The 20,964-nt window shown below is 41.1% G+C and overlaps 1 protein-coding gene across 1 annotated transcript in view; it reads left to right on the forward strand.

Moving 5' to 3' along the window:
- CFAP74 (cilia and flagella associated protein 74) overlaps positions 1-20,964 on the forward strand; it is a 385,998-nt gene that overhangs the window by 114,853 nt on the left and 250,181 nt on the right. Inside the window, exons 13-16 of the mRNA XM_082274200.1 lie at positions 1,477-1,644; positions 2,234-2,352; positions 10,148-10,214; positions 13,966-14,055. Coding sequence (XP_082130326.1) covers positions 1,477-1,644; positions 2,234-2,352; positions 10,148-10,214; positions 13,966-14,055 — 444 coding nt within the window. The remainder of the gene's footprint in view (positions 1-1,476; positions 1,645-2,233; positions 2,353-10,147; positions 10,215-13,965; positions 14,056-20,964) is intronic.

The raw sequence follows: 20,964 nt of genomic DNA on the forward strand, positions 1-20,964 counted from the left end.
TTTTTTCTGTGCTATCACAGAATTAATTTTTGCAATATTATGTAAACAGGGCTGTCTTTTTGAAGGGGTTCTTCTGCTAAAACATAAGCATACAAGCACCGCACTGCTTCAATTTTAATGCAGCCTTCACAGTGGATCTCCCCATACCTGATTACTGCAAGGCTAAAATACCAGTTCTTACCTGAAAGGGCAGTGAAAACACATGATGGATAGCCCCAGACAGCCCACCTTACCATCTGATGTCTCTAGATCCAGCTAATCAAAGTCATCCTGCTTAGTTGTCATATTGTAACGCTCCTGCGTTTTTGTATATAGGCTGGATTTGCAGCTGCAAAATCTCCACTCAGTAGTCATGCAGAGATATGTTGAATACCAGATCCAACTCTCCAGGACTCATCACCGTGGGCCTGTCAGCTTCAACATACAGATATATACACACTCAATGAGATGTTCCTGGAGTGATAGGATGTATATGATAGTATGAAGGTGATGTGCTAAAGGGACAGGTGTGAACAGTGACAAGGATGGTAAGCACTTGATAGGTTTGTACAGGAGAGTTCAAGATGGTATTTAGGAATGCAGATAGGTTAGTATCGAGTATATTAGTAGGTGGTGAGGACAGCAGATGACAAATACAGGATAGACTTACCCAGTGCAAGGATAGATAGTAGTAGACAGGAGAGCTAGCAATCTGTGCAGCAGTGCAGATGATAGATGGTAATAGTCTCAAGAGCTAGCAATCTATATGATAGTGCAGATGATAGGATAGTATGGATAGGTAGTAACAGTCCTTAATGCAAATAGTAGTAGTGTAAGTTATGGAGGGTTCCCCTGCGGGGTACTTATCACTATAGTATAGCAGTAGAAGGTCCGGTGATGAGGAAGTGATCCGGTAGCGAGATACAGGGATCAGTAGCGAGGTTCGGTTCTGAGGAAGTGATCCTGGTAGCGAGATACAGGGATCGTAGCGAGGTTCCACAGCGAGACACGCTTGTAAGCATATGAGCTTCAAGGCAGGTTGAACGAACATGTGAGTGAGAACGCCGGCGGTTGAAATAGCCGCTCTGCGGCGCTCAGTGATGACAGCATCGGTCTTAAAGGTGTATGCGCACCTACCAAAAGAGAATGGTGGGACGCATACATGAATGGAAAGTGGAATAAAGGGTACCAGAGGTACCAGAACATTACACATATGACATACCTTGATACCTCCTAGCAACTGTACTGGGAGCTGCTACTTTGTTGTGATTGGCTAAATGCACCGCATAACAGGAGCATGAGTTAAGATGGGCTTGATCCACTGATACCTAGAAAGCGGGCTGTTTCTTTGCTCTTTGTCTAGTTTAGAGGTCCTTACCAACCAGTACATCATCCCTAACATCATAAGAAAGAATAGACAGATGCCTGGAGGACTAAGTAAGAAATTTACCCTGCTAATTTCTACTTTCATCTTTCTGATTTTTATTTTATCTATAGGTGCCAAAAGAAGACATTAAGCCCATAGGAGGCAGTAAAATGGAGAAGGACATTATGGCAGAGTCTTTGAGAAAGCTCCGTAGTGGAATGGTTGAAAAGCAAGTGGTTTCTGGACATGAATTTAAGGGTTGCCCATTTTACAGTAAACCAAAAGTTATTCATTTTAAGGTGAGTGCTGTAACATGGAAAGCATAGTCTGACAGTGTGTAGTCATTGGTAAAATTATCTCTGAATAAGTAATTTGCATTGTTTTGCTGAAGACAGCCACTCTGAGTATACTGTACTGTAACTGCACTGTCAACAACCAACAGATCTTACCTACTAAAACCCTAAAGAAGGGGAGCCCTAATCCCCTGAAACATGTTGGAAATGTTTTTTGTCATACACTAACAAAGTGATCATTGTTCCTCAACCGCTTGAGTTGGCAAAACTTTCTATTCACATACAAAGCTCTTTACCATACTCCACAATCTTCACATGCTTTAAGAAATTCAATCCATGAGTCAAACTGCCACAGGCCTGCCCCCTCCCCCCTTTCCCCTAGACAATTCTGCACTACTTCACATGTATACTAGGTTGCTTGAAAATACTGTATGACCTAGAACAGGTTTATGAGCCTAAATCCTTCATACAGCAGTGAAGATGTTGGCAGATGATGTGCTAATGGAATGACTGAGCAGCATCTAGTGTGCTAGGCAGATAAGTCTCAAAAGTAAATAACAACAAAGTTATTTTCATTTTCTAATTGCACTTATAGGACCTTGATGTGGGCAAGATGTATAAGAAAAAAGTTACTTTGACAAACGCATCATATACAATAAATTTCTGCAAATTAGTGGAAGTTAGTGATCATCTGAAGGACTTCATCACCATTCAGTAAGTAATTAACTGGTTGGATTTAATCAGAACTTTAATTTGCCAAAACAAATATTTGCCTTCATTAGGGATCAAAAGTTTCTATCTGTTTGACAAGTTTATTTGTATTTGTAAATTGTGTCCTTTAATTTTTTAATTATATTAGGGTATTTTTCGAATTTCTTAGAACTGTTAAAATTGTGTGTAAAGCCAAAATGTTTTGATATTGTGAGTTATTTTCCATGTTCCTATGTCCTGCTGGCTGGTTCCACCCTCTCTATTTGTTCTGGTAATCATTAACTTGTGGTGGGAAATCCAAAATTTCTGAGTTGTCACAGAAACAGAAAATGTGGGGAAATCTTTCAAAGAAGACACCTGGCACAGTGTCAACAGTCCTGACATAGGCAGAAAAAAAATTCCCTACTCTATCGAATAGTGGGAAAATAATACAAAAAAAGTTTTGACTTTACACACACACTTCAAGTTTTTACCTTTTGACTATTACTTCTTTATTTTATGGTACAATTTTGCACTTGTGTTTCTCTGTACAAAAAAGCTGCTTCAGAGCATAACAGAAGACAAGAAACTGTCTGTGACAGTGAAGGGTGAGTGATGGGTAAAGAATGCTACAATTCATGAGCTAGTAGAACCGACATGCCACATTACAAGATTGGAAAATCATAGAATGTTTCTCTTCCAGCTTTCAGGTGGCATGGAAAGAATGTATGGATGTGATATGAAAAGCAATGAGGCTCCAGTGAATCCTATTCTAAGCTCTAACATGTTATCTTTAGGATGTTTGTGTTGTATTTACTGCTATGCATGGACAAATTTTTTCTTGTAAAGCCATAAGGTTTTGTATTAAAATAAACCCATCTGTTTCAAAATATGAAAGCTTCCAATATTGACTTGCTTTAAAAAATGCAGGCTCCTGTTCTTGGTTTACCAGCTAGGGAGTCACTACTTGGAAAAAAATATGTTCATGTGTTCTGACACTACGTTGGCTATGTGCTTGTTTAGGTGAGTGACTCGTGAGGCAGTAAAGCCATGATCACTATGACAGCTGCAAATTTTGAACTTTCAAAAATGAGAAGCTCTCCAATTTCCATCTGGATGGGTTTACTTTAAATTAAACCTTTCTTGTGAGAAACAAATAAACTGGCAATAATGTCGTCCTGAAGGTGAGTCGTGTTGGATCTGACCTAACTGACTCTTTAAAAGGCTGGCCATAGGCATAATTGGGTGGTTGGACGTGCAGGCCCAAGTCCATGTTTATGCTATAATGATGAACATAAATATATGCTCCTTTAGGATGTTTGCTGCAAAACAGTATTAACTTGTGTATGGGGTTTTATTAGGAATCCACATGCCTTTTGATTCTTAGCTGAAGCTGATTATTTGAGCACAATGTGGACGGATGGTTTAGCTTTGTAGCATGTCCTAAAAACACTCACAGCTCAGTGCTCTATGTACAGCGTGCCAAAACCTCAAGTCAAGATTTTCTACTATCAATAAACGCCAGTAGATTCAGGCCAGAAAAAGTCTCTAGCCAGCTGAGTGCAGGCTTTCAAAAATCATAAAATATGCTGGTGTTCTCTCTGCAACAGTCCTGCGGAGGCATCCTTGTCTGTGCATACTGCTCAAAGGACCCTGCTCCGAAGTCAGGCTAGTATACCAGGGAATGCTCTGAAGAGGTCAGTGTGATAGGACCAGAGCCATAGCACTGATTCAGGCTCACTTGTGTAGCACCCTCCTAGGTAGGTGCTAGAGAGAGTATAGTTTTGGATCTTTTCTGCTTACCAGAAAGATCGCCAGGTAAATTTATATTGTTCTCTGCCTACCAGATAGCAGGATCTGCTAGTGAGGTCTGGTTCAGGTGCAGCCCAGTTTGTCTAAAGTGTTTCACGCTGGTCCAATAGGGAGGCATATTGGACAGTGGGAGAAACCCTGACAAATGAGTGCACAAGCATTTAGTACAGCCTTGGTGATTGGCAGAGAAAAGTGCCTTGGTGCATGCAGGGATACTGTATAAGTGTCAAGGGCACATGTGCTCGGGGTCTTTCTGCTGGAGAATAGGGTCCCGGAGGGAGGGGGTGGCTGCCCCTCCTCTGTAGAAGATGCCATGCGTCTTCAGATGGTCGACTTGAGGGCCTAAAAGTCAGAGAGGAGCTGAGGAGGTCCTGCAGAGCTGACTGTAAGGGAGACACTGGAAAGCATCTGATTCTGCATATAGTGAGTACAGATCTGTCACGGGGCCTGTTCTGAAAGGGCCATCCATTCAGCTGGAAGAGTCAGTGGGCGGGTGTCAATCAAGGGGATGCTAGAGAGTGTCCTGAAGATAATGTAGTTGCATCACGTCTGCTGCTGGAGAGAGCAAGAAAACTTAATCCTTCCATACAAGTGGCAGTATTAAAGCAGTGTGTCTGCTTCCACAATAATCATGGTGAGGCCAAGTGAGAGTTGTCCTTATCAACTGTAAATAGTGGAGTATCCCACTATTCCCTTCTCCCATCCAAGTTCCACAATAAATATAAAACCAAAACCCTTCGACTTTTTATTGAGTAACGAGCCATTAAGAGTAAGGATGGATGTGTGAACTGTCCCTAAGGGACTGTCTGCAGGTAATTGGAGGAGGCCCTGTAAAGTTTGTTTTGTTCTGCAGAAGCTCAGGGCCAGTTTGCAGGCTTTTTTATTTATTTTAGTAATCCATATGGTGCTTAGATTTTGTACAGTGTTTAACATAGAACACAGAATTATTCACATGAGACCCTGCCACCACTGAGCTTACAATCTATTAACATAATATCCTAACCGTACAGTACATGATACAGGCAACATATTTATACAAAGTGGGATATAGGTACATCTTCAGGTGATTGGACACTGGCAAGATTTTGAAGATACATTCTCCCTGGGACTGCTCCCCTATAACCCACTTAGTGAATCCTTTGTTTTGTGCTAGTGTCTGAAGGTGATGGACCTAATTTCCTTCGTAAGAAAATCAGCTTCACTAGTTTAATATTTTTCTTTATTATTTTCTTTGATTCTTTATTCAACACCTCACTGTCTTCTGAGGCCTACACAAAAGCAGTGTACAGGATCAGTGCAACCTCAGAAACACCTAGGGAGCCGTTCCCGGACCCCATGCGGTGGATACGGTCTGTAATGTTTACTTCAGGCATTTGACCCTGTATAGGCGGTCACTTTGGCACTTGTTACAACATGTTGAGTCAACTACAGGGTGCTATATAGGTCCAGGACTGTGGTCCTTCCCAATGGAACCCTGTCCAACCCAGTCTATGGAACCTATTCTCTGCTCCTAGAGTGTTCACAAAGGTCTTAACACCTTTGTTGGCCCTGCTCAGAACCTAGGGCATTCAATTTACAGACTATCTAGATGACCTTCTTTTGAAGGATTTACCTCACTGTCAAATGACAGAAAATGTCCACAGGACAATTCAACTGCTTCACAATTTTGGCTGTGTGATCAATTAAAAAAAAGACTGTTCCCCAACCTGCTCTTCACCCTGAATACTTGGGTCTGGCAGTTGACACATTTCAAGCTAAAGTCTTTTTTCCAGAAAAGAAAATTCTTTCTCTAAGAGCTTGTGCACAAGAACTGAGATCCAAGAGAAATCACACAATGAGATTTCTAGGCCTATTGGCTCATTTGAAGCAGTGCTCTTGACTCAATTCCATTCAAGAACTCTTCAACAAAACATTTTGTTGGCATGAAAAAAAGTAGGCTCTTTCCCTTGACTTTCTCATGCTCCTATCCAGCCAAGCTAAAAACATGATGAATCACCACCCCCAGCCCCAACAGGGGTGAAGTCCCCCCCCACCTCTGTAAAGTCCTTACAAAAGACACACATCTTATCAGGCTGGGGAAAAGTGTTCCAGTCCTTGACATTTTAAGGAATATGGTCAAAATTATAAACCAAGCTCCCCATCAACATCCTGGAGCTTAGAGCAGTCAGGTTAGCCCTGCAACACTCAACCTACTCTTCTGAAGGGACATCCAATGGCATATATTAACTATCAAGGAGGCACAACAAACAAACCTGATTTATTCATGGACCCCAACTCACTGTCCACTGATTTCTGAGGTCCAAGAGTGGACAATTGGTAGGCAAATTATCCAAGCCACCACCACATTGACCATGTGGAATGGTCTCTTCATCCAGATGTGCTAAATCTGATGTTGCAAAGATTCCAAATGCTGGGGAATTCCAGATTCAACAACAAGCTACCTCTGTTTGTTACCAAAACCAGAGATTCTTGAGCCTTGGCCACAGATGCGCTAATAATCCCCTATCTTAGTTCAGGCTAATTTAAGCCAACCCTCCAGTGTAAATTCTGTCTTGTCTTCTCCACACAAAAGAGCAAGAGAGAAATGCGGCACCAAATTGCCCCAGAAAAATCTGTTACACAGACACATTGATACTTCTAGGAGGTAACTCCCTGGCCCCTTCCCAACAGGCCAGATCTACTAACTCAGAAGATAGAAGATCTATTATCATACCTCATTTGATTTGAATGCAGTGAATTCCGTCCCAGAGATTATCAGACCAGAATGTGTCTCTAAGCACCCTTAAAGGGTAGGTATTGGTCTTATTCATAGCTTCTGGCTTCACACTTCCTTGTAAAAACCTTTTTCCTCTAAAAAAAAAAAAAATGGCTCCCCTTCCAGCACCCTCTGCTTCCCAGGGACCTAATTTGGTTACAACAAGTAAAACAATATTCAGCGCAGACGTGTAAAATGGAAATAACTGTAAAATGCCAGCTGTACACTATAAGGTCAATGCCATAAACCCTCATTAAACATATAATGAAATAAAGTGCAGCACAAAAAAAATAAATAAATACAGCGTACTGATAAAATGGGACACCTTATTAAATGATACAGCATAGATATGTAATCACGATTAAATCAATCCATGAGCAGCCGGACTTTAATGAATAATGCAGCATAGAAATAAACACAGTTAAATCAGTCCATATGCAGCAGGAGAGTGACAAGAAGACAGCCACTGTGGAATAGATAGTGCTTCCATATAACATGCAGGTGTTCGTGAACCTCAGCCCATCCGCCAGAGACATATACTGCCTCCCACCTCCTGAATTCGACCTAAAATGTCACACAGCATAATCCCAAGGCATAGGATCTTAACTCTTGTAAACAGTTCCCGGCATGGATAGGAACATCTCCGTGTGACTCTGTGTGTATATGTAAACACAAAACACACAATCTAGTGCTCTCTGTATATTCCACATTTTTTTGAATAAAGATAAAATCCTACTTACAATGAGAGCACTAACAAGTACATGTAATCAGCATTAGTAATCAAATCACAAAGATGGCCGCGGGTGACGTCATACGTTGCTCCTCCTCTTGTACGTGTTCACAGCATAAAGGGGAGTTCTTCTACCATTATATTTTTAATCCCCAAGATTGGATAAAATCCATACCCAATCTTACTGAACTTCTTTTTAAAGGGACATACACCGCGGCCATCTTCACAATAAGTTAAAATAAATGTAAAAAAATATATATATATTTTTATACATATAAAAAAATTGCGCATAAGAAGTCACAAACCCAAATGGCAATACCAAAACATATATAAAAAAATCTCTATATAAAATCTATCTGTCAGAAATAAAACAGTTCAGATCAAAGTCAACATTCAAGCCTGCAGGGGTCAAGACTTTTTTTCATAAATCCAAAACTGCTTCCTGCGGCCTAATTGTCGTATAAAATTGCCTCCCCTCCAATGGCGCAAAACCTTCTCTGTACCCCAAAATTTGAGGCCATTGGGTTTCCAATGGTGACAGATCCTGAAATGTCTTGATACACTGTGATTCGTGCAACCTTTCTTAATATTATTTACATGCTTGCCTATACGTACATGCAGGGCTCTAGACGTCCTACCGACATACTGGAGCCCGCACTCGTACTCGAGCATATAAACAACACCTTGAGTGGTACAAGTAATCAAATTCTTAAAAATGTAAGATTTCTGTGTGGCAGTGGAGATGAACTCTTTCCGCTTCTTAATGTTAGCCTTAGAACTTTTACAGGCCGTACATTTCCCACATGCACAGAATCCCTTCAAAAAGGAAAATAGCCTTGCTTTTATCTTTATTTATCTTTTATCTTTTTTCAATAAACTGTGGAATATACAGAGAGCACTAGATTGTGTGTTTTGTGTTTACATATACACACAGAGTCATACGTGGATGTTCATATCCATGCCAGGAGCTGTATATAGGAGTTAACATCCTATGGCTTGGGAACTTTTAGATCGAATTCAGGAGGTGAGAGGCAGTATTTGTCTGTGATGGATGGGCTGAGGTTCACGTTTAACACCTGCATGTTATATGGAAGCACAATATATTCCACAATGGCTTTCATCTTATCACTCTCCGGCTGGATATGGACTGATTTAACCATTTATTTTTCTATGCTGCATTATTCATTAAAGTCGTGCTGCTCATGGACTGATTTAATTGTGTTTACATATCTATGCTGTATCGTTTAATAAGGTGTCTCATTTTATCAGTACGCTATATTTATTTATTTTTATTGCTGCACTTTATTTCATTATATACCTTAATTTGGTTCTCTCTCCTTTGAAGAAACCACCTTTTGAACCCATTAGGGATATTCCACTGGAGGCTCTTGCCAGCAAAGTAGCTTTTTTGGTAGCTATCAAACCTGTCAGATGTGTTTAGGAACTGGCGGACATTTCCTGTAAAGAGCCCTTCCTCATACTTCAAGGTTGTCTTGCGCTAACGACCATACTTTCTTCTAAAGGTGGTTTCAGTGTTTCACCTCAGTGAGGACATTCCACTGCCATCCTTGTGCTCTGCTCTGAAGCATTCAAAGTAATTGTCTTTACATTGCCTAGATACAACCAGAGCCATCAGGACCTCAAAAGGGGCATCCTGCTTCAAAATCCACCATTGCAAAGGGGATTAATAGCTTGCTTGCAAAAAGCTTTAGCTTTTAACCAAAAACCTGCGCTGTTACACTCCTATCCTGCCAGATCAGTTGCTGGGTATTTTCCCACTAAGCCTCTGTTGACTGGTATTCTGTTCATACTTTCTCAAAGTTTTACAACATGGATATCCAGTCTTCAATGGATGCAGGTTTGACTACAAGGTTCTTGCAGCAGCACTCTGCACTTGTCTTTTGAACACTGCTGTTTCTGGGCCGATTGGCACAGTTTTGTTTTCCCAGTTGATGCCCTTCTTTCGTATTCACTGGACATCCCATGGTTTATGAACAAGTTGTCTGTGTCCTGTACTTCACAATTAGGATAAAAGGAATTTAGACTTACCTGTATATTCCATATCTTGGATTACAGTACAGGACGCAGGCCACTGTTCCTTTCTTTCTTTGATTTACTCTACATTACATGCTTCAAAACAGAGGATTTACAGAGTGGGTAGGGTTATATAGGAGATGCCTCAGTGGAACATGTCCTCAAAAGCTTGCCAGTGTCCAATCACCTGACGGTATGTGTCTATAATAGAATTTACAACATCTATGACTACTAAGCCAAGTTCCTCTCACATGTCTTGCTATTTGCAAAGTAAGAATGACCTTAATGGCCACTGGATTGCTGTCATTGAATAGGGGAATGGAAGCCGAGCAATCAAATGAGCTAGTTCACTGGTATAAAGAAGTGAATCTGAATTTGAAATTTCAGAGGTCCACTGCAGAGGATTTTCTTTCTAATAATTTGATAGCAAATACATTTCAGTAACCTTAGGGTGCAAAACTACTTTAACCTAATTTTGTCTTTAATAGATTTGACCCACCTGGACAAATGTCTGCTGGAATGTCATGTGACATGGTAGTTACATTTAAACCAATGGTAAGATAACTTAAACAATACACATATGAAGTAGTTAAATATGATTTTGTAGTTTAAACTGTATTTTTAAAATTCAAATCAGATAATGGAGTATATGAGAATAAGATGGGTTGAATGGAAAAAATATATAACCTGGTTCCCCCATCCACACATGTGAGGTGGATGGGGGAATCACTCCCGCTGAGCTATTCTGTTCTCAAAGCATGGAGACTTCCCTGCCGTCAGAATACACTGATTAGCATTTCAGGCTAAAGCCGGTGATGCTGATCAAGCAGAATTTATCAGACAGGCTGCTTGTACAGAAGTTGATCGGTGGATTGGCTTCTGTAGATCCAGGTTGCCCATACATAGATCAAAATTTGGCTGGTCCCTGCTGACCTGGCCAGATCTTAATCCATAAATGGCTTGTTTAAGGGCTTCTTTTTGATGTATGTCTGCCAAAACTATGATGAAAACAGTGTAATGCTAGTTATGGCCATAACTAGCTTTGGCTTTCTGATGAGATCAAAGGACCCTTGTCACACAAACAAAATCTAGATATAAATAAATATTATTGATCAGAGGGTCTGCAGTTATCAGCTTTAAGGAGGGATTCAGATCTACCTGTGAATGGATTGTATTAAACCTCTTGATAAAGTTTCAACATTCTGCAGCCCCAACTTCCCGGTGGTGAAAAATGACTGTTAGGTTGGCTATGCACCGATTGAATTTTGGACAGTTCCTAATGAGCATCCTTTACCTGAAAAATCAAAGGGGCCAGGCAGAAAATTGTAGGCTGAACAGCAGCTGCACCAAATCAGATGCAGCCAATATTTGGATACTCCGACAGTTGCCAGCACCAGCTTTTAGAATACAATAGCAGGCGCACAGTAGGGGATTTGTCCTTCTGCACTGTGTATGCTAATTAGCCTTACAAGCAGTCTTTAAAGGCAATTTTATTCCAGATTCACAATGTTCCGTGTGCATGCAGCGCTAATGGCAATGCACAGGTGTGAATGGATCCATATAGTTTCCCTTTGTCTTTCACACTAACCTGCAGTATAAAGAAGTGAACCAGCAACATAGGAAAGCATTGTATTTTCACTTGCAATGCTTTTTCATGCAGCAAAGTACATGAGTGTTGCTGTATCAAAACAAACAAGTGTGCATAGGCTCTTATAGAAAGCCTGTATGGAAGCTGCCATTATTGACATATTTCCAGAAAAGCTAGTTGCCTTAAACTGTCTGGCTTCAGAAGATTCTGAGCCAATGACCAAAAACAAGCATGCATGCCAGAAAAGTCATATTAATGACAGAATTCCTAATCTGCACACGTATTTCAGGTTAGCAACTCATAAAATACTGAATCCACAGATTCAACATGACAGCTAGGCAACTAGCATTTTCAAAAGGAGAGTTTTGCACAATCAGCCTCTATACTTTCTCAGGAAAATGAGTAAAACTATGCCGTTAAGCCAGAAACAACTCATTCTCTAGTATAAAATGTATTCTCTATCCAATAACATTTGCTTAATAATATTACGGTACTTTACAAAACGTTAGTTTTTGGCACATTTAGTTATGTTTGTAAACAACGTGGTTTTGTGCAGAATTCGGCTCCTTTCACACGGCCGCTCCGCTGCTTTCCGTGTGTCCGCAAATCATCCTATTTTTTTGCGGATGATTTGCGGACATAATGTAAGTGAATGGCACTGCGGATGTCAGCGGAATACCATCCGCTGACATCCGATTTTCCTCCTTTCAGTTCTGTTCCGTTTTTTGGAACGGAACAGAACCCCATTTTTCCATCCGTGTAAAAAACGGAAAGGAAGGAAAATCGGATGTCAGCGGTGTCATCCGCTGACATCCGCAATGCCATATACTTACATTATGTCCGCATATCATCCGCAAACGGATGGGATGATATGCGGGCACACGGAGCGGATGACACAAATGTCATCTGCTCCGTGGAAAAAAAAAAAAAAAAGTCCCGCAGCGGACTACAGCAGCGGAGCGGCCGTCTGAAAGGAGCCTTCCCCTTTAAAGGAAACCTGTCACAACAGAAAATCTTTAGCTAATACAAGACCATAAAAAGGGATTCATGATGCCTGGTCAGATGTTTAAGGGAAACCTGCACTGAGAAAGCTCAGCAGGTTGCCATTATTAACTCCTCCCTATGAAGATACTGGCTATTATACTGATCCAATGCAATCAATACTTTTTTAGATACTGGTTTGGGATCAGTATGGGATCAAGATCTCCAATTACTGAATACATACTTAATCCAAGTCAGTGACCTAGAAATCATTGTATTGGCATGATAGCAATACCAATTTGCATATTTTTCAGCAAAGGATTTCTCTAAAGTAAACCTATATGTGGATTAAAGTTGTACATTATTTGTCAAAAACAGAGGTTTCATTGGTCCCCAGCATAAACTAACATAATCTAATTTCTGGGTCTCATCTATAAAAACTGTTCAAAGATGAAAATAAAGATCTGATCGACTCCTAAAGCAATCTTGCGCATTCAGCTGCTGCTCGCCAGTTTTCACTCTGAATATTCCTGTTAGTTATAATGTAAACTTTGGAGGGTGGAGTGAGTGAAAGCTGCTGTATGTACATTAAGATTTTAGGCTAAATGAACAAGAGGAATTTAGAGCAGTGATCTCCACAGATGTAATCAATAATTTACCTTTTGCCATATTTTAAATTCAGCATCTTACTGATATCTGGGTTTTGCAGTGAAGATACATAAATCCAGATGTCGGTGCAGGCAAACCTAGATGGCACATGTGTTTTAAACAAGTGGTCAGTCTTCTGTAGGGTAAAAGCAGCAAATATTAGTATATCACATCAAAATTCATGCCAAACCCTTATTTAGTTCTGGAAAGGGTTAGAACTTCTGTCGAATTTAAATTGCTGCATTTTCCTTGAGGGGATTTAGACCCACTTTCATTCCCTGTGACACCAGAACTCAAAATCACGGGAATGGGTATTACCAGGACAAGAAGGCACAAGCAGAAATACAATTTTACAGATATTCTATCCTTTACCCAATATAAAAATGATTTGGCTGTAATTGGTCTTAAAAGGTGAACTCAAGATGTTTCAAAATATTACTTTTCGTTTCAGATAGAGCAGAGACGGGATAGAGCCTCTTTGAGGTTTTTATTGCCGCCTGTGTCCCTGCTGCTTAGGAATTTCATTAGGTAACTTCTTTAATGGAGATTCAAACACAAGAACAGATTTTTATCAGAATGAAGAGGGGTTTGGCTAGCCTTTCTCAACCTTTTTACAATGGAGAAACCCTTGAAATAGTTTTCAGGTCTCAGAGAGTTCAAGCTAAAAGTTAAACCTACAGCTCTTGGTACATTATAGTGATCGGTAGGTTGTATGGAGTTTTAAAAAAAATAATACATGAGGTTTCCCAAATAATCATAAAATTAAATGAAAAATAATAATAGCCCAAAAAGAAACACAGACTGTGAAAATTGTAGTGCCCTCTTACTTTGGTGGTGAGTGTAGGCAGGATAAAAATCTGCCATGGTTCTTTTCTCAAGGAACCCATAGCGGCTGATCTTTGGTTGATAGTGACTGCTTTAAGTCATTATTTTTTTAACTATATTTTAGAAATATCTGTCAGTTTTCATGCAGTGCTTTCCTAAGTCTTGAATAGACTTGTAACGTCTAGTATTTCTTACATCTGTGGTTGAACTTCTTTTGTTAGTGCTATTATGTGCCTTAATGGATCTTAATAATTTATTATGCAGATTGATGAAGATCTTGAAGGAGAAGTGATGTTTCTGGCGCAGACTGGTCCTTTCACTGTTCCTATAAAATGTACCACTAAGAAGTGTGAGGTAATGCCCAGATGACCGTCTCTACTGTACTGGGATTTCCATGTATTTAGAGAAGTTGGAGAGTGTTAAGCTGGCAGAACTGACTGCAAAGTTAGAAAATAGTTAGAAAAACATACTCTGACCCCTAGCCTCAACCTAATCTTTCTGATGACCACTGACCAAGTGCTGATAACACCTATTCCTTCCTGCACCAAACTAAAGTTACCACCTTTTGGTCTATAGAAAACCAAACACAGGAATGGGGTTGTAGCTCAATGAGCGTGGTTAAACCAGTGTAGTTTACCCATATCGTGTCCTCTTCACGCTATCACCTCTAAAAGGCATAAGTCTTGCAAAGGGGGTGCTGTGCCACTCAGGGACAGTGGTGTTGTTTGCAATTAAGTAAGGCTTGCCTCTTTCAGACCTCTAGTCAACAGGGATTCACTGTGACAGACAGTTCTGTCAATTGCTGTTGTCACAAATATTAACGAAAACCCAGGACAGAGGAAGTTTCACTACTCACTTCCTTTGCCAGGCTCTGATTGATGACATCATCTACTGCAGAGCCCAGCAGAGAAAGTGAGTAGTGCAAGTGTTCCTCTGCCTTACATGTGACAGCAGTGATCACCTGAGCCGTTTGTCCCTGCAATTCCTGCAGCTCTTCACTGACAGGAGGTCTGAATGGGACACATCCTAACTAAAGAGGCACTGAACTCTCATGCAGGGACTGACAAGCTAAACATTTACTGCAATAAATGGCGGGTCTGTATTGAAGGAGATCTGAATGGCTGGAATTATTCTACTAAGGCACAAAAATATCCCATGCTATATGGTCCCTATTTGCCTCTGTCTGATACTATATGCCATGCTGTACGTTCTTTATTAAAACTAGAGAGTCCAAAATCTGGTGCAGCTGTGCATGGTAGCCAATCAGCTTCTAGTTTCAACTTGTTCAAAGATGCTTTGACAAATAAAAAAAAACCTGCAAGCTGATTGGTCTCTACTAGGGATAGACTGATATGTTTTTTTCAGGGCCGATACCGATATTTTGGTGACAGCGTATCGGTATGGGCCGATATTTTGTACATTTAAAGTTTTAAAAAATAAAGAAAATTTTTGACACAAATCTGGTACTGGATATGATAATTTTTGTTTAATGCTTAATGGCTGACTTGTTGGCACCTGGTGGTGGGTGGCTGGCTGGCTGGCACCCTGTGGTGGGTGCCTGGCTGTCTGGCACCCTGTGGTGGGTGGCTGGCTTGCTGGCACCCTGTGGTGGATTGCTGGCTGGCTAACACCTTGTGGTGGGTGGGTGGGTGGCTGGCTGGCACCCTGTGGTGGATGGCTGGCACCCTGTGGTGGGTGGCTGGTATCCTGTGGTGGGTGGCTGGCTGTCTGGCACCCTGTGGTGGGTGGCTGGCTGGCAGTGGGGCTGTGGGTGGCTGGCTGGTACAGGGCCTGTGGGCAGCTGGCTGGTACAGTGCCTGTGGCTGGCAGGTACAGGGCCTGTGGGTGGCTGGCTGGCTCGCTGGTACAGTGCCTGTGGCTGGCTGGTACAGGGCCTGTGGATGTGGGTGGATGGCTGGCACCAGGCTGCTGTGGGTGGGTGTATGGCTGTGATACACTCCCGTGAGACTAATCCTGACTCCAGACGAGGCTGTCCAAGGCGAGGGAGGCGGCCTAAAAAGGCAGCATGACGTCACAAAAATATCAGCAATATCGGGCAGTTTCAGGGCCGATACCGATATATCTGGGAAAGTTCATATTGGCCTTGCCGATAATCAGTCTATCTGAAGTTTCTACGCAGAGCTGCACCAGATTTTGCACTGTCCAGTTTTAGTAAATCAACCCCACAGTTTTAGTTTTGATATTCAGCACTGATTTTGGCCAACCTATGCATCATGGCATGAATACAAAAACAAAACCACTGCCAAAACATTTGGAGCAGCTGGTTGTGCTGGAGTTCAGCCCTAGCTGTCACCTAGTCTGCTGCTGTGTCCACTTCCTGGCCTCCTGTCTCCAATAATTCATACTCTGTTACTGAAAGCATCTGCTGATGCCGCTAGTGTTACCACTGAGACTGCGGTAGGTACTGTGCAAAATGTCCCTCTGTGGGTCTGGCACTTGGCAACATGTGATGCTGAGAGCAGTAGGAGGCAGACCTGGGGGGTTTCAGTAAGGTGGGAGAAGAGGCTTAAATAATAGATCAACAAACAATAGGTGTAGAGCTTATACAGATGACATATATAGTCCTTATAGAGTTCACAAACAAGGGTGAGTAGAAAGACCAGTGATCAACACATCTTGACAGTAGTGTTTCATCCAGGGACCACCACCAACAACAGCACCCAAGTGTCAGAGCCTCTTACCAGATAAGACCGACCCTCATTACAAAGGTCAGTCAGATGCACAAACTCTTATCTCCAGGAGAGTTCACAAACAGTCTCCCTCGTGGTCCTTGGTCAATAGCCCGATGTTAACAGTACCAGACCTCTTCCAAAGTTACCCCTTTCCAGTTCAAAGTCCTGAAGCTTGACATCTATGAGCACAATGCTGGCCTCAGGACTAAGCCTCAGTATCACTTCATCACTTGTTAAGGAATGCCCTAATGGGGTGGTCAAGGCTCCAATAAGCCTGTAATTACCTATGAAATTCTCCTCCAATGCATTTCGAAGTATCAAGACTTCTTCTTCAGGGGTAGGGCTGGTGTCTGCGATTATATCAATTCACTTGTGTACTGTACAGCTTACACTGTTTGCCAATTAAAAACAACTGGTTTTAGAGAACCACCTGCTTGGTGAGTCACAGCCACCAAATACCATATCAGGGTGATCCAACGGATGTTTATCAGGAAAATGCACCCTCCAGTATGGACCTCGTGGACGGCTGAAGTCCAAGAGATACGGAAGCCTTTAGTATTGAAGAGAGGCTTGTGTATTCATGACCGACCCTCACAGCAGGCAGAGTGTTAAACAATAGATCAGCATAAAACATTTTAACCACTTTACCACTGCTCACGTTGCTGCTACTGCAGCAAAGTGACAGCCCTGAATCTGGTGATGTAGACCTACGTCACCAGATTCCTCCCTCTCTCTATCTCTGTGTTTAGACACAGCGGGAGTGGGGCCAGCGGGCGGATCTCCCCTGTGACAGGCAGGGACAGATCACAGGATTCAGCATAGCTGAACCTGCGATCTGTGTCTGTGTCACACAACCCCCTCCCCCCCACACACATCAGTAAGCATGAGGCACAAATTTAACCCCTTGATCATCAACAGTTTTAATCCCTTCCCTGCCAGTGTCATTATTACAGTAACAGTGCATATTTATAGCACTGATTACTGTAGTAATGTCACTGGTCTCCCCAAAAATGTCAGTTAGGGGTCGGATCTGTCCGCTGCAATGTCGCAGTCCTGCAAAAAATCGCAGATCGCCGCCATTACTAGTAAAAAAAAAATAAACAATAAAAATTACAAATCTTTCCCATAGTTTAGTTAATGCGATAACTTTTGCGCAAACCAATCAAAATACGCTTATTTCACATTCTGATATATAACATTCCCCCAAAAAAATTACAAATCAAAATTTTTAACATTTTAGGCCAAATAAAATCTAATTTTTGTTGACATATTATAAGAATGTCTAATCTGTAATTTGATGCCTTTTGGAGATTTTCCCATCTTTCCTTGGCTTCTTTATGCACATTAATACAAATTTTTACCTGGGGTGCCAAAACTTTCGATCACCACTGTACCTACTCTATGCTATGATTATGCACAGATCAACCCCGATCCTCCTTTTCTGGTACCACCTGCTGGCGTTCTAGGCCCCTTCTCTCCCACAAGTGCTCCCAGGGAACGTAGCTTCTATTGACACTGACCAGTCGACTCAGCCCAACCCTCTGCTCCCTCTTCTTAAAATTTGATTGACAGCAGCAGGAGCCAAGGAGTCAGTGGCTGCCTCTGCTATTAGTCTCCCCAATGAGGAGGGAGACAGCAGCGAGAGCCACCGCTCTCGTGCACATCGCCGGATCGGGATCGGGTTCAGATATTCCACCCCCACCAGAACACACTGATCAGCACACACAGCCACTGGCTCACAGCACTAATTGACTTCTGGTCAGATACTGGTTTTCAGCATGTTCCTTCCACAAAAAATTGTCATTGGATTAGCTTCTGTCGAACAAGCAGCTGTACACACTCTCCAAATCATGACCAGTTACTTCTGAACTGGTTGATATTTTAATTGTGTGGACCCAGCATTAAAGTAAAGCATGTCTTTCCTCTTTCTATCCTATCTACTACTTGCACAGAGGCCTTTGTAAGATCCTTATATGTCATTTTCTCATATCAAAGTGCTCTAGCAAGCACCACACAACAGCTGTATAGACTGTCTAAAATCTGTTTTACCTACTTTAATTTGCATATACTGTATTCTTTTCTTCATCCATCCTTTCTCCATTACCTGTCTTTTTTTTGGTAAATCTAACAGTACCAGCTAATAAGGATAGGAATTATGATACTATAATATCCAGTAAGGCTGTGTAAAAATGTACTTTCTCTTTAAAATTCTGATTTCAAGTATGAGTTTTTCCATCTGTTACACATGCTACAGAGCTGTGGCGTGAGAAAGGGAGCAATAAGAATCCCACAACAGCCTCTATGCATAGACTCTATATTTAGGCCTTTTCTATTGTTGTTTTTTTTTTTTGAAGAGGTGACTTGCTACTGGACAAAAAAGTGTTATTATGTTCTGGCTATAGAGATACTAATCAATGTGAACAAATAGTTAGCTTGTAAATCTGGGGAGGAAGGTCAAGAATGGATTTTTGTTTAAAGTAGAATAACCACAACACAGGATCAGCACTGGATAGCTCCTCCTATACAAGGGTTTATCACGTTTGAACTGTCTTCTCTTGAATAAACAGCAAACTCAGATTTGGCATTAAGACTGCTTACAAGTAACCATGTTAACCATGTCATTTTCTTTTAGGCTCCATTCACACCTGAGTGTTTTTCAGCTCCAAAAACGCTAAAAAAAAAAACGTTCCAAAACGCCCAACAAGTAAAACCCCATTCATTTAAATGGCCCCTGTTCACATCTGAGCGTTTTGCAAAACGCCTGTAGCTGAAAAAAGTACATGAGCTTCTTTTTGGGCTGATTACCAGCGTTTTTGATAGATGTCAATGCCTGCCTCCAAAAACGCCTGAAAAAAACGCCTTAAAATCGCGGTAAAAAAATCTGCGGTAAAACGCTATGCTCAAGTGTGAGTGCAGCCTTAAATGTTTTTTTTTTTTTAAGAATGAAGCATGCAAGCAGGAATACTAAGATGCAAATGTATGGAGGGACTTACAGTTCTAAGAATAGAAGGAATCAAATCTATTTTTGCCATTCACTCAGTAGAGATGTTTATTTCTTGAAGCCATCTAATGCAATTGATTTAAACAACAATACATTTCAGAAAAAGAGATCAGAATATAACATCTGATTGGTAGCTGTAGGTTACAGAACATTCAGCTGTGTTTACTGTGTTGTTAAGTGATTCTTTAAATAAGACATTAGGGGGATTTAAAATTACATATCCACCCTGCCTTAAATCCTTGAGACTCATCTCTTGCTGATGTTTTAGAAATATATACAGAAAATACTTTTTTCTTTACAATATAGTGGAATGCCTTTCCGGGTGAGATTATTCACATGCTTGTATATACCCAGGACATACAGTATGTGTACATTCTTGTATGAAGAATTGTCTGGATGGCTGCACTCCAATAAAATCACCTTTATTGAGTCAAAAACATACTCCATACAGCAAACGAGGGAAGGAGATACAGCATACAATAACGCTAACGCGTTTTACACCATACGCGGTGCCTAATCATAGCTGAAATTATAAGCTACCACATACATTTTATAGTGGCCTTGATCTGTCTAACCTTCAATTACCCGTCATTTGAATAATCATTTAGAAATAATCTGAAAAACAGTTCTAAATGTTACATATATAAAAACAAAAGGCAAAAAAAAGAGCAAAAACATAGACACGAAGATAAACCAAATGTCTTACAATAGTGACAAGTATGTATATAACACAAATACATGTAATCTATGCATTAAATGCATGACCACAAGTGCATGAAATGTCAACCACATAGGGAAATTGTCCTGATGAACTAAATATACACTATATTGTCAAAAGTATTGGGACACCTGCCTTCTAATGGCATCCCACTCTTAGTCCATAGGGTTCAAAATCATTTTGTGGAGGGGGATTATGGTGTGGGGTTGTTTTTCAGGGTTTGGGCTTGGGCTCTTAATTCAGCATACCAAGACATTTTGGACAATTTCATGCTCCTAACTTTGTGGGAACAGTTTGGGGATGGCCCCTTGCTGTTCCAACATGACTGCGCACCAGTGCACAAAGCGAGGTCCATAAAGACCTGGACGAGCGAGTTTGGGGTGGAGGAACTTGAGTCCTGACCTCAACCCGATAGAACACCTTTGGGATAAATTAGAGAAGAGACTGAGAGCCAGGTCTTCTCGTCTAACACCAGTGCCTGCCCTCAAAAAAGCTTTCCGGAAGAATGGTCAAACATTCCTAAAGACACACTCCTAAACCTTGTGGACAGCCTTCCCAGGAGAGTTGAAGCTGTTATAGCTCCAAAGGGTGGGCCAACTCAATATAGAACCTAACGGACTAAGACTGGGATGCCATTAAAGTTCATGTTCACAGGCGTCCCAATACAGAAAGCAAACATTTACAGTATGTAGTTCAAACTATTATGCAAATATATATATATATATATATATATATATATATATATATATATATATACAGTGGGTACGGAAAGTATTCAGACCCCCTTAAATTTTTCACTCTTTGTTATATTGCAGCCATTTGCTAAAATCATTTAGGTTCATTCTTCTTCC

The sequence above is a fragment of the Pelophylax lessonae genome (genome assembly GCF_965119305.1).
Source record: "Pelophylax lessonae genome assembly, chromosome: 12".
NCBI classification, from domain to species: domain Eukaryota; kingdom Metazoa; phylum Chordata; class Amphibia; order Anura; family Ranidae; genus Pelophylax; species Pelophylax lessonae.